Source organism: Sphaeramia orbicularis, chromosome 19, assembly GCF_902148855.1.
Source record: "Sphaeramia orbicularis chromosome 19, fSphaOr1.1, whole genome shotgun sequence".
NCBI classification, from domain to species: domain Eukaryota; kingdom Metazoa; phylum Chordata; class Actinopteri; order Kurtiformes; family Apogonidae; genus Sphaeramia; species Sphaeramia orbicularis.
The window spans coordinates 35,425,996-35,442,048 of NC_043975.1; the positions used below are offsets into that span (position 1 = coordinate 35,425,996).

Genomic DNA, 16,053 nt, shown 5'->3' on the forward strand with positions numbered 1-16,053 from the left:
GGGAAGAGGAAGAAGAGAAAGAAGAAGAACAAGAAGGAGGAGAAGAAGTAGAAGAAGAACAGTGATAGTAAATATGCAATTACTAACTACTACTATATAATGTATAGTATTAGTAGATTTTATTGCTATAATGATGAGCACCTAAACCAGCTCTTCCATGGAGTCACAACTAAGACAAATGTATCAAGACTGAGACTTTGAGGAGTCGAGACTGAGTCAAGGCCGAGACCAGAATAGACAGACGTGTAACTCTTTCAAACCACAGTCATGATGTCAACAAATAAATCAGAAATTTTGTGGTACTTATCTTCTTTAAATCTCAAGGCTCCTTACTTTAAGACTGAAATGAGATCAAGATCTATTAAAAAAAAAAAAAAGTACAAAAATGTTGCAAATGGGTCTGTGAGTCTTATAATAATCACTGCATTTTAATGATCATTCCACAACATAATGTCAAGAAACTGCAGTTCACTCAGTTTGTTAATCTTTTAGGAAGGCAGGATTTTATTAATTTATTGATTGATTGATTGATTGATTTATTCTCTTTTTCTTATCAGGGGACAAGCTGATCTGTCTTCCAATATTGACAACACTTGAATGAGATAACAGCTTAGAAATACTTCAGAATAGTATCTGATTGTAGATTTTATGAGAATTAAATTTAGTTTTCCTCAACAGAACTTCTAAAACTCTTTCTAAAATGTGCTCTTAAGTCCCAGTGTTCCTCACAGTGTATCTAGTACAGGTACCTGTTCTCAGTACATGGGTGTACAGGGGGACAGAGTAAATATTTTTATCTTAGGGTGGAGTCGTTGATGGGTGGGACTGTGTTAGGTGACACACCTCTGCTCTGTTAACGCTATTAATACCAACGTGAGGAACAGAACAAGACATGAGATACCTGCTGTTAGCGTGAGGCGTTTTGTTCTGCACTTGGACAGGTGTTAACATCAGGAATAAAGAACTGCAGGCTTGTTACAAGTCGGGTAAGTCCATCCAATATCACCTTAAGGATTAGTATGTGGAGTTAGTTTTCATGACTTACACATAATGAACAGCCATATGTTGGACTCAGACTCCAAACATTTAACATTTGTTACATATTGACTGTCCATATACAGCTTTAAAACAAGGATGGTATTTCCAGGATGGTGTTCAACTAGTTTTTTGTAAAGCAGAATTAGTATATATTGTATATTATAAAGTATTCCGTCTTTTATGCTGTCATTGCAGTATGTGAGGCTTTTATCTAAAAATGTGTCTGATAAATTAAACGACAGAAGCACATGGTTTACATGAAACCAAACTCAAGGAAGTGTTAGTGATACTTGTTCAGTCCGACTCTGGTATTGATGGTCACTGAGGAGCCATGAGCTTGAATGGTGAGATGTAGTGTATTGTTGCTTAACTGGTTGAGCAACTGACTCCTGAAAGTACAATCCCTCGGAACTGACTGAGAGAGGCCCGGCCTGACGTAATTTCACATTGTTGAAGGGAAAGTCTGAATGACGAATGTCCTGTTGGTATGAGAAGAACTGTCATCATCTGTGAGTGAGGCGGTGGACGAGGTTTCACATGCGTAAAGGATGCAAACGCAAACTATGTAGGAAAATAGTCCCTGTTAGTGTTTTACAAATGACATCATATGGACAAAAGTATTGGGACATGTTGAATTCAGGTGTTCCTTTTCTAACAGTCGTACAAAATAATAATGATACCAAACAACAATGACAACTGTTATAACATAGTTTTATATTGTGATGAATATCATTGCATTGTATTGGTTAGTTTTGCATAAATTGTGTCCAAAATGCCTCAGAGATGTTTTTTACTTGATTTCTCTCAACACTGATTTTTTTTTTCTCATCCACGACAATGATTTTAAATGTTCTACCTCTAAATTTCTAAAATACTTTTCATGCTCTAGCTGTAAATAATAACTTTTAAACCACAACTAACAATCTATTTTCTTCACATCTCACTTAGGAAGAAAAATTTTCCGTTAAACTTTAAAATAGTAAATGGACTGAATTGCCCATTTTATACACCTTCATGGTGCTCAAAGCGCTTTACAAGGCCTCACATTTACACACACACACACACACACACACACACACACACACACACACACACACACACACACACACACACACACACACACACACATTCATACCATGCCAGATGCTGCCCACTGGGAGCAGTTTAGGGTTCAGTGTCTTTCCTAAGGACTCTTCAACATGTGAACAGTCAGAGCCAGGATTTGAACCGCCAACCATTTGGTCATTGGCTGACACATTCCACCAACTGAGCCACCCCATTTAAGGAAATATTGATGTATATAAACTATATGGACAAAAACTGGACCATATCATGGCTACAGCTGTAAGATGTCCTGCTCATGCTGATTTTAGATATAAACATCAATATAAACAATATAGAAAACTATATTATGTCATTTGTCATTATTGTTTTGTAGCCCAGACCCCTGTTAGAAAAGAAACACCTGAATTCAACATGTCCCAATACTTTTGTCCATATAGTGTATGTATAATGTTTCTGGATTAATTTTACCGATACATTAATGTCTATGTGTATTTTACTGTTTATGGTTGAGTTCATTTAACTATTTCATTTAATGTTCTGTTGTTTAATCTACAAAAATGCATCATCATTTATTAGATCAAACCATCTCTGACCTGTGAGAACCAAAAGGAATGTTTTCAACTTTTTGACATGTTATTTTTCTGTGAAGGAAAATACAAAAGAGTTAATTTCAACATGCAACACATCAAGGAAAACTTAATTTGACTCTTATTTACTTGATGAGGAATTTACATGTTTAATACAGAAATTAATATCAGTAAATGATATTATTTTCAACAGCAGTGACTAAAAATTAACAATCATAAACTAAAGAAAATGAAGATAATTAGAATATAAATTAAATGAGTAAGGAAGTCAGATAAATAGTAATGATTGACTAATGGAAAAGGGGTATGATGAATAAGTTCTGAACTTCTTCCCACTCCCTTCAAATATGTAAATAAAAGTATCATGAGATTGTTTTTCTGCAGAATATAGGATGTTGTATTTTTTTTCTCTTACTCTCACTTGTCTATTTTATTGCTTTTATTTCTTCTTGTTTCAGACACATTTCTATTTCAGTTCTGTATTTGATCACATATGACATTTGGAGACGCATGGTTTTCAAAGGACAGGAAAGGGATGAAAATCTGTAATATGCATAGTAACTAAAGCTGTCAGTCCAATGTAGTGGAATAAAAAGTGCAGTAGTTGACTGACTAATTCAACCTATGGCTCAGGGACAACAGCTGAAAATGAGCTATTTGTCTAACACTAGTACATTTACTGTATTGTTGATGAGATAAAGTAACATAAAATGGAAATGCTCACATAAAAAAACATGTACTTACTTATTTACAATACTTGATTCAGTGCACTGATATATACTCCACCAGTGTGTGTGTGTGTGGACTAAAGGTCCTGCGCCAACACCCACTGCGACACCTTTAACATTTCCTGATAATATAACAACAGTAACCTCTGCATCTAATATCACTCCATTTTTTCTCTGGGTTTAGAACCACTGAACAAAGGATGACAAACATTTCACGTCATCTCGTCAACGTAAGTCTTATCTCTTACTGCACATATACCCTGAATACTCATTTGAATATTCTGCATCCTGACCTTTGACTGTACATTCACCTGTTGTTCTTTTTTGCAGCACCTCCTGACGTTTTCCCTCCAGGATGGGGATGTGAAAAGCGTGGAGGAAGCCCAGGCCCGACTGTCGTTCCTGGCTGAGAACAACAAGCTGTGGAGTCAACAGATGTTCCTCGACATTGGATCAGAGGCCATTCATCTCACAGACATACAGAGCCAGGTAAGAAAAACAGACAATGGTCCACAGCTGAGGTTTGGGATCAGTGGAGGAGCCTGAAACTCTGGGGCATAGCTCTCAAATGTATGCACTTGTTTGAGCCATTTTTTGTGCTTCAGTTAAAAATTTATATTTATATTTAGATTCGATTTCTTATTAATAATTCATGCATATTATATGAAAGTTGAGTAATAATAGCATCAGTTTTGATGTCATTGTGTGATTCAATCCTATTGGCTGCTAAGATTATAAAAACGTAAAGACAGAGAAGCAGAACCAGAAGCCTGGAGCCCAGGAGCATCACAGTCTTTTGACCGTCATGTAATTTAATTTAGGAATTCATCTTTTGTTTGTATCAGTTTAAGTTTTAAGTAAAGATAAGAAACAGAAAAGTTGGACCACAGTTGACCATAAAGCTGGAATAAAATATTTTTACCTCTTCTCATGAAATGACTTTGACAATGAGATTTATTCTTGATAGAAAAAGTGCAACTGGGACTCAGTATGTAATCATTGCACATGGATAAAGGTGATTACTGATGTGTATAAATAGGAATAAAAAGAGGAATGTGACTGAAAACAAGATTATTCCAACTTTATAGACAACAGTGTATTATTGTGGATCTGAGAGAAGCTGAATATATGTGTGTATATATATATATATATATATATGTATGTGTGTGTGTGTGTGTATATATGTATATATATATATATATATATATATATATATATATACACACACACACATATACATATATATATATATATACACACACACACACACATATATATATATATATATATATATATATATATATATATATATATATATATATATATATATATATATATATATATATATATAAATTCAAACCTAGGTATGCTAATAAGATTGATAAGGTCTGCTAATAAGATTGGTATTTTGATTATTAGGTGAGGTCAAGGGTGTCACAGATGGACAGTCCACTACTTTTTCATTCATAACTTTTGAAGCAGACAAATTTAAGACAAATATTACACATAATTGGAAAGGTCTAAATGCCATCTTAAACATACTCAAAGGGCAAAATTTAGTTTCAAATATTTTTAAATGAAAAATATCAAAAACTACTGCTTCATAGATGGACAAAAAATTAACGTCTTTTTTGCAAGAATTACAAAGTTCTCAAAAGTGAAGTTCCTATGACATTTTCACTATAAAATTTATTTAATGTATACCTTAAACCAGTGTTTTTCAACCTTGGGGTTGGGACCCCACGTGGGGGTCACCTGGAATTCAAATGGGGTCACCTGAAATATATAAGTAATTGATAAAAATTTTTTTAAAAATTAAAACTTATTAATAAAAATTTACATTATGTGACCTAAATGTTGTGTAAAATTAATGTTTATTTGCAACATATTATGGCAAACTATTACATGATCCAAACCAAATTAATTTTAGCAAAAAAAAAAAGAAAAAAGTCTCAGTTCTTAATGTCTGGGGTCGCCAGAAATTAGTGATGTTTAAATGGGGTCACAAACCAAAAAAGGTTGGGAATTACTGCCTTAAACCCTCTATTTTACAATCTAATATTTGGTTAGAGGAAAAAAAATATTTGATCATACCTAAATAGCAAGAGTTTTGACAAATGGCAGCGTCATGGATGGACAACAAAAGTAAATATCAAATTAAACATTTTTATTTCAATTATCAATATCATATGCGCCCTGCGATGAACTGGCGAAATGTCCAGGGTGTACCCCGCCTTTGCCCCTATGTAGCTGGGATAGGCTCCAAGCGACCCCCGTGACCCTAGTAGGATAAAGCGGGTTCAGATAATGAATGAATGATTGAATGAATGAATATCATATGCATTTTTTTTTTTTTTTTTACAATATTAAGAACATACAAATAATTCTTTTTTGTTTTTTTTTAGTTTAGTTTATTTTGAATATGCAACAAGACAAAGTAATGTTACTTAGTCCTTAGAAATAAAACAGGTAGTAAGGAGTCATGGACAAAACAAAAAACAAAACAAAAACAAAACTTATACATATACTTGACTTCATTTGCACATTTGAAAAGGAGTGGGAGGAAGTATAACTTATTTAATCCCAGCCCTTCTCCACACAACAGTCTATCCTTCAGCTACCCATCAGCAGAACATATGAAAAATCAAGTCCCTTAGTACTTTTGTAAGTAATTAATTGTAAGTAATTTGTAAGTATTAACATTATACTCAAATGTATTTTGCATAGATATATGCATTTATTAATTTTAAACACTGTACATTTAGAATATGAAATAAATAATATAATAGTCAAATATCAATGAATGTGGAATACATTTAGTTTATTTATGAGAGTTTATAAAATGAACCCAGAATGACAGCAGAAAACTTTGTCACTTTCCAAACATTCACACTCATAAAACTCCTCAATTTTTTTCTCATTTCAAAATACATTTTCCTGAAAATATAAGTAATTACCCACCCAAAAATAAAAGTTTGGTGTAGATTATTGTAATTTAATTTTTTTTAACTAGACGTTAACCTTCCCTCGACTTCACCCTGTTGGGGACAATTTTCATCTTGTAATTTGAGTCTATTTGAGTCTGATTCTGTTGTCAAAGAAATGCACAAATGCAAACTAGTATAAAAAAAACACAAACACATTTCTTACATAGTTCTGGATAAAGTACTGTGGCTATGGATAAATTCAGTTCCTTTCTTTGCAATAAGATACATAACCTCAGAACTCTTTGTATGCTTCACCTCAGTGTCTCTGTATCCAAATATTACCAGATATATTCACCTCTAACGGGGTTATATGTGGTTCAGATACTCCAAACAATCAACGACAGATACAAAAACCCCACATAAATTAACACCACATCTCTGCAGATGATGTGAAGCCTAAAGTGCGGTATTGTGGTATCATTATGCTTTCTCCTGACAAACAAAAATTCCGTTGGTCAAAATAAAATCATGTCTTAAAATCCTCAGCTTCTTTTTTTGTTTGTTTGTTTGTTTGATTGTTGTTTTAACTTCAGAGCTGTTTCCATTGGTGAAAACAAAGGAAATGCCTGTATTTTTATCACTTTGTCACTGTCTTTGACTCTGTATGTTATTTCTTATCAGTCCTCATACTCAGCCTTGGCGTTAGATTTCAGTGCTGTGGAAAACCAACACAGTGACTCACTACTCCCTCTAGTGGTCACATACAGTCACAGCGATACGTCGGCCCGTGGCTGTGAATAAATTCTTTTTGTATCTCTGCAACACAGTAACTTCAGAACTCTTTATTCTAAATAGTCAAATTATACTTTCATGTCACTTTTTTAATATTTTTGAGATGGCTCATTTTAATCTTCCCCCTTTGTGGCATACACGTGCTGGCATTTTGGTTTGAATATTTGTGCAACTAATTGTTACTTTTAATATTCGTACATTTGATATTAATGTACATTTGATTTAAATAACAATTTGTCATAAAATAAAGAGGGACCTGAACATAATGGAACTTAAAATGATTGAAACTACCGACAGTTACAAACAGCGTATGATTAAAGTGAGTTGTCTTAAGTTTAATGTAGTGTTTTATAATGAATTTCAATATCTATACAACTTTATGTATAATCATTTTTACTTTCATCATTTGTACTTTGTCTTATCATTTTACTGATGACTACTGTGCTTTATTGTATTCTATTCACTGAAGCTTTGCTGCTTTTTAATTGTTCTTATCATTTACTATTTCATCATTTTATTTTATTTTTGCTTCTAGTAGCATTTGTTTACATTTTTATCAGGCAACTTTTAATGCACTTTGAATGGACTTAACTGAATGATTATACTTAAATATAGTGCATTTGACTGATTTGTTCCTAATTTTATGTATAGCAGATACATAAGAAAATAAGAACAAAGTGCTTTCTGGGTTTAAGGCATTCAACACATACCATGTAAATAACATATCTATTGTGACATATTTCACATTTGCTAAACTACACTGTTGTCCATGAAGTTGGAATAATGTTGTTTTCAGAAATATTCCTCTTTTTATTCCTATGTATGCACATCAGTAACAGTGGTGGCTCGTCATTGGAGGGCACTATGGGGCCGCCCACCATTCTTACATGAAGAAGAAGGTGATTGGAATCACCAAAAATAATTTTACAAAAACATTAATATTTAAATAAACGAGCTATACATGATAGTGCCAGTGAGCACTGGGTATAATCTGCATTCAAGTGTAGTTTAAAAATGTTTTCAGTCATTTAATGAGCAAGTCAAGTCATGTGTTTCCTGACTGGGGCACCGCCTGAGAACCTCATAGACTGTCGTTATGGTTCATACACAGTGGACCCCCTCTTATACAAGAGATAGGAGAGTCTCGGGGTGCAAAACATTGCACCCAAGCACTGCCCACAGGAGGTAACGTCACATCCGGAAAAGAATCAAGACCCTCCACAGAAATGGAATCACTGAATAAACCCCTAAGTAATACTACTGAGCCCTAAACAGCTGGATAGTTCAGTAGATACCACAATGGACTTCAGGGCAGGGAGGTGAGGGATTGATTCCAGTATGAGTGGGATTAGTGCTAGGTTTTAACCCTTATGTTGATTTTCTGTTTTTTTCAATGCCATGTGGTCTACTCACACTACTGTCATACCTTGTCAAACTGCATTGACCATACTATCAATGGAAAAGAGACGCCTGACTTTAAATCAAATCAAAGTTTATTTATATAGCACTTTACAACAACATAAAGAAGCCCAAAGTGCTTTACATCTAAAAGCATGATTAAACTGTAAGATAGAAACAGGTTAGTCAAGTACCATAAATATGCATACAACAATAGGACACAATACACAGATTAAAACCTAACAGTGTCTCAGTGCTAAGGGTTCAAAGCCAGTCTAAACAGGTGTGTCTTTAACCTGGACTTGAACAGGGGCAGGTCAGTGAGGACTCGCAAGTCAGGAGGCAGTGAGTTCCACAGTTTTGGTGCAACAACAGCAAATGAACGATCACCCCATTGTTTATATTGGGACCTGGGAACATCCAAAACCATCTGAAAGGATGATCAGAGGGCTCTGCTGGGGCGGTGAACCGTTAAAATCTTAGATAAATAGGGAGACCAGAGCATTTAAAGCTTTAAAAACAAACATTAAAATTTTAAAATCAATGTTATGGCAGACTGGGAGCCAGTGGAGAGAAGAGAGGATAGAGTCATAGAAAAAGGTGCATCTTTTTGGAGGATAGACAGGTGAAATTTACATATAAAAAATACATGACTGAAAACACATACTGTGTATTTTATTTTAATTAAAATTTATATTTTTTAAATAGTGGTGCATGATACTTTGGTGTATCCTAGTGGTGATATGTGGTTATAGTGCAGCTGAAAACTGACTTGGATACTGCACTCCACCAGAAACTAATTTCACCAGCCGCCACTGATCAGTAATCACCGTTGACCAGGTGCAAAGATTACATGCTGAGTCCCAGTTCCACTTTTTCACAATCATTTCATGAGAAGAGGTAAAAATATTTCATTCTAACTTTATGGTCAACAGTGTATGATTATCTTACAAATAAGTAAAAGCTATAATGAGTAAAATGCCAGTAGGAGAACAAAATAAAAGATTAAACACCAAATGTGTAAGAAAACTGTTAAATGTATATAAAAAAGGCATATATCACAGGAAAGATGGTGATAAAACAAGCTAAACTAAAATTTGTAAATGCAATTTAAAAGTAAATACATAAAATCCATTAATCCCAGGTGTAGGTGTGACCTTGTGTTTCCTTGTACTCATGCAGGACGAGCTGGAGAAGTATGCTTTCAACTCAATTTTCCGCTGTGATGCCATTAACAAAGAAAAACACTTCCCGTCGCTCCTTCTGCTCGTCTGCCAAAGTGCTCATCAGAAAAAGCCAGACATTCACTTCTTCAACTGCGAGACTGTGAGGGTGAGTAACACCTGAACGACTCCACACCAGACATCTGACGTGTGACTGAAACTGTCAGAGCCGTTCAGGTTTTACAAGTGATGCCACTTCCAGATTCTCGTTCTCGCAGGCTGAGCGGATCTGTGACGACATCTCACGCGCCGTTTCAGGTTCTGCATCCAGTAGGAGTAAGCAGCTCCCTGATGCCCTCAGGTACAGTAAACACAGTCATGATGATGGCACTAAAACACCAAAAACAAAGCAACAGATTCTCAAAGTTAGTGACTAAACCTGAAAAACTGCAAAATGACTCTGAGTTCCATCATTTATAATAGTTTTGGAATAAGAAAACTTGGCTTTTGTGTCAGTTTGTGTACACTGCAAAAACAGACCTACATGAAATAAGACATATATTCTGAAAAATAACCAAGTTGTCTCTTAATAATAAAAAAATCTTCAAATAGGGTATGAACATTTAGCTTGGATCAATTTCTTAAAAGTAGAATAAAAATCTAGTCCCTGAAAAGCTATAATGATAGAAAAAAAAGGCAAAATTTAAAAAGTTGTGCATGTTATAAGCAACAAACCCCAATTATTTAAGGTATGGGTCAAAACACGGTATTTGAAATCTCTCTGACGGGACATTTTAGAGACAATTTGACAGATTAGTGTTGCTAAATGACCCACATTTTTACTCTTAAAATCATTTTTGCTTTGGTTGGACCATAAGGGATTATCCAAAACAAGGAGCTACTTTATATTGAAGTAAATGTTGGAATGGCAATCAATTAAAGTTCACTCTCTGATGGGACATTACTGTGTTTTGACCTGTATTGAGAAACTGTAAAGTAGTTTCACTCCTAAAAGAAGGAAAATCGAGTGATGCAGATCATTCTTTTAGCTTGTAACTGGTTAAATTTCAGTACTGATAAGAGTCACTTATTATAACAAAGTTACATGTATTTGCTTAAAATTAGGTGACTGTTCTAATTAAAAACATGTTTAAAAAGATCAGATTAGGCATTTTTACTTTCCTGAACTAAATTTTTTGCAGTGCGTTTGTAATCCGTGCTGCATGTTTCATTGGGAGATGAAAAGAAAAGAGGAAGCTGATTGGCTAAACAATAAACTGTGCAAACAAAGTGCACATAATCCATTATAATTCATCCCCCTGTACTATTAAACTGTTTGCTTTTCTCTGTTATTGCTGCCATTGTGTCTTTATTTCCCACTGAATCAAAGTCACTCAGCGGTCCAAGGGAGAGCGAGACAGAGAGGACAGTGTAAACAGCTGAGAGAGGGAGAAAGACCCGTTTTACCGGTTTTCACATAACTTAAGAAGGTGTGACATAGATAACACGGCCATTGTGACAGAAAGCAGGGAGAGCAGAGGAGTGATGACGGCGGCGGTGTGTGAGCTCAAGGCCTGAACAGAGATCTGAAACCTATAGAGTACATGTGAAGGACAGACGGAATAGGACAGACTGTGTGTTTGGATGCATTTGTGTGAATTCAGAAAAGCTACAGAGACACTGATCGGTAAGTGCATGTGGTGTGAGAGAGCAACAATATGAAGTTTTGACCTTTAGTGATGTATTTTACACACACCTGTTTGATTGGTGGTTTGTGTTAAAGGAGAATATAGATGGAAGCGTTTCATTGTAATATAATGGTGGATACATGACAAAGCATATTCAGACTGTTTATTGTTCTTTGTCAGAAGCATAAGGACTATAGGATTGAATTTCAGAGGCTCCACATCAGATTTACTGAGTGCACTGTCTAATGCAGTGGTGATCCTCCACTGTTGTCACTTTGTTTGACTACTTTAATCCCTCCCTGAAGGGTGTTTCCTGTGGTGGCGCTGAGTGAACGGTCATTTCCATCAACAGAAGGGGTTTTCAGTGGTGAAATGTAACTTTACTCAAGTACTACCTGTTGAGCTTCTTGGACTTTATGTGTGTATTTTTATGTTAAGCAGCTTTATACATATAATTATGCTTTTTCCATGTGTGGCTGCTTTAGTTAAACAGCACATTACAAGTTGTCACACCTGTCTTGCCAAGTGAAAGCCAAATTAGTGTTGACGTTAAATGTTTGTGATTAGAGCTGTACAATTGATTAAGTCACAGTCACAAAGTGTTTTGTGAAGTCAGAACAAACAGGTCTATTTTTAGAATGTTATAATAGTGTGTTTTCTAGTGAGTCCAGATCTAAGTGACTAATTGAAATTGACTTCATTAAATCAAGCAGCTGTAGTTGTGAGAAAGTGGATTGAATGTTCCTTTATGGGTTGACATTATTCCTTACTCTTCTGTAATAAAAAAACCCAAACTCTTTAGATATGGATTAACATTGCAAAAGGCTGCAATTTAAGTTGAAGAAAACAAAGGCTAACATGTCAAAATGATGAGTAATCTGTGTATTTTTCTGAAGAACCAAACTAATAGAAAGCCCTTTTGACTATGTCCTATTGGACCTTATTTCAGAAAATAAGTGTGTTACAGTCAGTGGTGAGAGTGGTGAGTCATTTTTTTTTTTAAATACTTTTTGAATTATTATCATTACACCAGTGTTTTTCAACCTTGAGGCCACGACCCCACGTCGGGTCGCCTGGAATTCAAATGGGGTCACCTGAAATTTCTAGTAATTGGTAAAAAAATAAAAATTACTAATACATTTTTTGTAATGATTCACTATATATTTCATTATGATTAAAACACCACACACTTTTCCTATAAAAATCCAGTTCAAATAAAATGCAGGATGTGATATCTGAGAGGGCATATCTTGACTGACCCGATCATGTGACTATATGCATCACAACGCGTCAACCTGCCTGTAGTAGTCAGATAACTGGACCGAACAGAGAATGAAAAGATTTCTCCACCTGCCTGGCCCCGCTAAGACATCTGCAAGAGAAACTGAGAAGCACACACCAAAAAGATCCATTATATACATTATATATCTTAAATGTCATCTAAAATTAGTGTTTATTTACAACATAGTATAGCAAACCATTACATGATCAAAAACAAATTAATTTTAGCAAAAAAATGTCTCCATTTTGAATGTCTGGGGTCACCAGAAATTTGTGATGTTAAAATGGGCTCACGAGCCAAAAAAGGTTGGGAACCACTGCTTTACACATATGGTGTTTATCAGTTAAAATATGTATTTTAAGGGTCAAGAAAGTAGTAGTTAAGTCGTAAAACTGTCCAAGTGTCAGACAGTGGAAACATGTAAACAGAAAGACCACATGACTGAAGTCACAGAAATAATGTCATTGTAACTTTCTCACTAGTCTGGTCAGAGTCACTGAAGATGTGAACATGAGCAGATTTGCAGATATTGTTACTTATTTTAAAATATTTTATCTTGTTCTCAAAGATCAGACTTCAGTGCATTGAAGTAATGGTCATTTTAGTGTTGTGTGCAACAGGAGATACAGCCATTTTAAACTAAACTACATGTCATTTTGCTATGTTTACCACAAAATGCAACTTTCTTCATCTGTAAAACTATACTTTAAATAGACAGACATCATATGATAAACCCATAAAGACCCAAACAGCCACCATCGAACAAAACCATCTATGGATCTAAACTGTTAAACACCTGTTGATCCACTAATTCTACCAATATGTGTAAATAATTGGTGTAAAAAACAGTTTGTCATCTTGTCATGGTCATCAGATATGACCCATTTGGACATTCAGAGGCGCCGTAGTTACCATGGAAACACTGTCATCTTCTACAGCATTGATTCACTAGTAAAACCCATAGAGTTGGATCAGTGATAGTGAATGGACTCACTTGGTTTATTTTAATTTATTGATATATTTGCTGAAAAAAACCCACTTTTATTTCCGTTTTCTCTGTTTCTGATATAATAACCCTCAATTTTAATCTGAGCTTTTATGAACATCTACATGATCAGTGAATGAAATACAGGAAAATACCTGATTTATAATGAAAAACCTCAAAATAGAGAGGATACTATTACAATAAATGATGATAAATCACAGAAGAAAGGTTAAATATAGAGAAAAATTCACTTGGGAACCTCTGCAAAAGTACCACTGGGTCTTTATGAGTTAAATGGTGGTGCAATTCAAGATGATGACCCCTGCAAGATGGTGATGACATCCTGCAACTCTAGAGGTGATAAACTGGATTAATGTTCCCTAATGGGTCGACGTGATTCCTACTAATTTTTAAGCTAAAAAGACACTTATGTCACAAATTTACCTTAAACTGCCAGATTTGATCAAATTTCTATCGTTGCATGATTGAAAGCATCCTTACCTTCTCGCTTACAGTGTGGTTTGGTAATTTAACTGTACAGGATCGAAAATCCCTAAATGGAGTCATTCGTTTCACCAGCAGGACCACTGGTGCTGACCTGCCAGAACTTGATGTCATTTACAGCTCTAGACTTCTGTTCCGGGCCTTACGTATTGTAAAGGACCCTACAGGTCACCCTGGCACTGGTCTTTTTGTTCTTCTTGCAGACGCTATCATTCTATCACATGTTCTACCTCTTGGTCTGCCAACAGTTTCTTTCCCAGTGTTGTGCGTAGCCTTAACAACTCCATATCACATACTTAATGTATGGTGTATGTTTTATTTTTGTATTTGTGTATAAATAATGCTCTTTATATTCATGCACTTTGTCCAAGTTAGTGTCGGTTGATCTGTAGGGGCACCTGTCTTTTTATTACTCTTATTCATGTATTTTTTCTTTTCATTATCTTTTACTTTGTACTGTCTTTTATGTATTTTTATGCTGAGCTCTTGCAACTCGTTTTCCAAAGCAGTTTTTCTGCAAATGGCAAATGAAGTAATTCTGATTCTGATGTGGATTCTGTTGAAAATCCATTATTGCAAGGCCTGTTTTCCAAGCTCACAAAAAGCTGACAGCAGCTACAAACAAAATGTGATCCTGTAGAAGATTATCTTAAACATGCATATCACTACAGCACCACATACACATGAATGCAACAGTGATATGAATCCATAAACATCAGTATTAGTAAAGCACAGAGAAGCATTTGCTACTTTTACTTTTTGTGCTTTCGGTACATTTAGCTGATAACACTTACATACTTTTACTTCACTGTGGGTGTTAATGTACAATGTCTACTTGTAGGGTTGTATTTTCTCTGTGTGGTATCCGTACGTTTGCTTCAGTAAAGCATCTGAACATATCCTTTGCTTTTTTTCAACATAATGAAAGTGTTAGTGTTAAAAGCAGATTCTGTTTTCAACCTTCAGGAGTGGAAGAGAGATGAATGAGCCCTATGATATCCCATATCCCCCTATCCCACATGCTCCAAATCCTCCACCAGCCAATCCTCCACCTTATCCTGGACCCAGAGGTAAGAATAAAATAAAAACCATAAAAGCATTTTAATGTGGAAGATAGAGAAGGTAAGAAGTGAGAGTGAGTTGCAAGGCGCACAGAGATATCATTGTGTGTTTGTGTGTGCAAGGGGGTGGGGGTACACAGGGGTAAAGAGGCCAGGAATTCTGAATGCAGGAAAGACCAGGGAGCCATGAATGAAAATGGATGAACTGAATCCTCTCCTCTCTTCCACAACAGCCAACGGAGGTGTGAACGGCGGGCCTGATATCGCTTTCATGCGAGCGGAGAGAGAAGTGGTAAGCGTTACAGGTCATTTTCAGTCACATCTGATGTTCGTAAGTCTGTCATGTCTGAGCAGAATAAAAAAGCCACTTCTGCCTCCTTCAGGGGATCCTCAATCACTGTTTTGACGACATTGAGAGCTTCATGGCCAAGCTGCAGCAGACTGCGGAGGCTGCCACGGTGCTGAACCAGAGGAAGAAGAAAAAGAAGAAAAGCAAAAAACAAAGTGCTGAGGGTAAAATGACAAACACTTCTTAATTCATGCGATACAGATGTAACTTGATCGACTGGATTTGATTATCTAGATTGCGCTATGGTTCACCGCAGACACTGATGGTTATCTAATGTGTTTTCTGAACAATACTAGAGGATTTACTGACTGCAAAGGCCCGTCCACCACCAGAGGAGGAGTTTATTGATATCTTCCAGAAATTCAAATACTGCTTCAGCCTGCTGGTGTGTATTCAGTGAGGTTGTGTTTTTTGTTTTTTTTTTTTTTTGTTTTTTTTTTTCTGAGTATTTTTCCATACAATATAAATTTGCAATATGTCGTTATT

General features: G+C 35.4%; 1 protein-coding gene across 2 annotated transcripts in view; it reads left to right on the plus strand.

Annotated features, from left to right (window-relative positions):
• Nucleotides 1–875: 875 nt before the first annotated feature.
• Nucleotides 876–16,053, plus strand: part of LOC115410766 (epidermal growth factor receptor kinase substrate 8-like protein 1) — a 32,436-nt gene continuing 17,258 nt past the window's right edge. For both annotated transcript variants that reach the window (XM_030122549.1, XM_030122550.1), the window contains exons 1-9: nucleotides 876–986; nucleotides 3,603–3,648; nucleotides 3,749–3,907; nucleotides 9,718–9,867; nucleotides 9,977–10,059; nucleotides 15,124–15,227; nucleotides 15,452–15,510; nucleotides 15,602–15,731; nucleotides 15,864–15,952. In XM_030122549.1, the coding sequence (XP_029978409.1) occupies nucleotides 3,619–3,648; nucleotides 3,749–3,907; nucleotides 9,718–9,867; nucleotides 9,977–10,059; nucleotides 15,124–15,227; nucleotides 15,452–15,510; nucleotides 15,602–15,731; nucleotides 15,864–15,952 (804 nt within the window). In that variant the 5' untranslated portion in view covers nucleotides 876–986; nucleotides 3,603–3,618. The remainder of the gene's footprint in view (nucleotides 987–3,602; nucleotides 3,649–3,748; nucleotides 3,908–9,717; nucleotides 9,868–9,976; nucleotides 10,060–15,123; nucleotides 15,228–15,451; nucleotides 15,511–15,601; nucleotides 15,732–15,863; nucleotides 15,953–16,053) is intronic.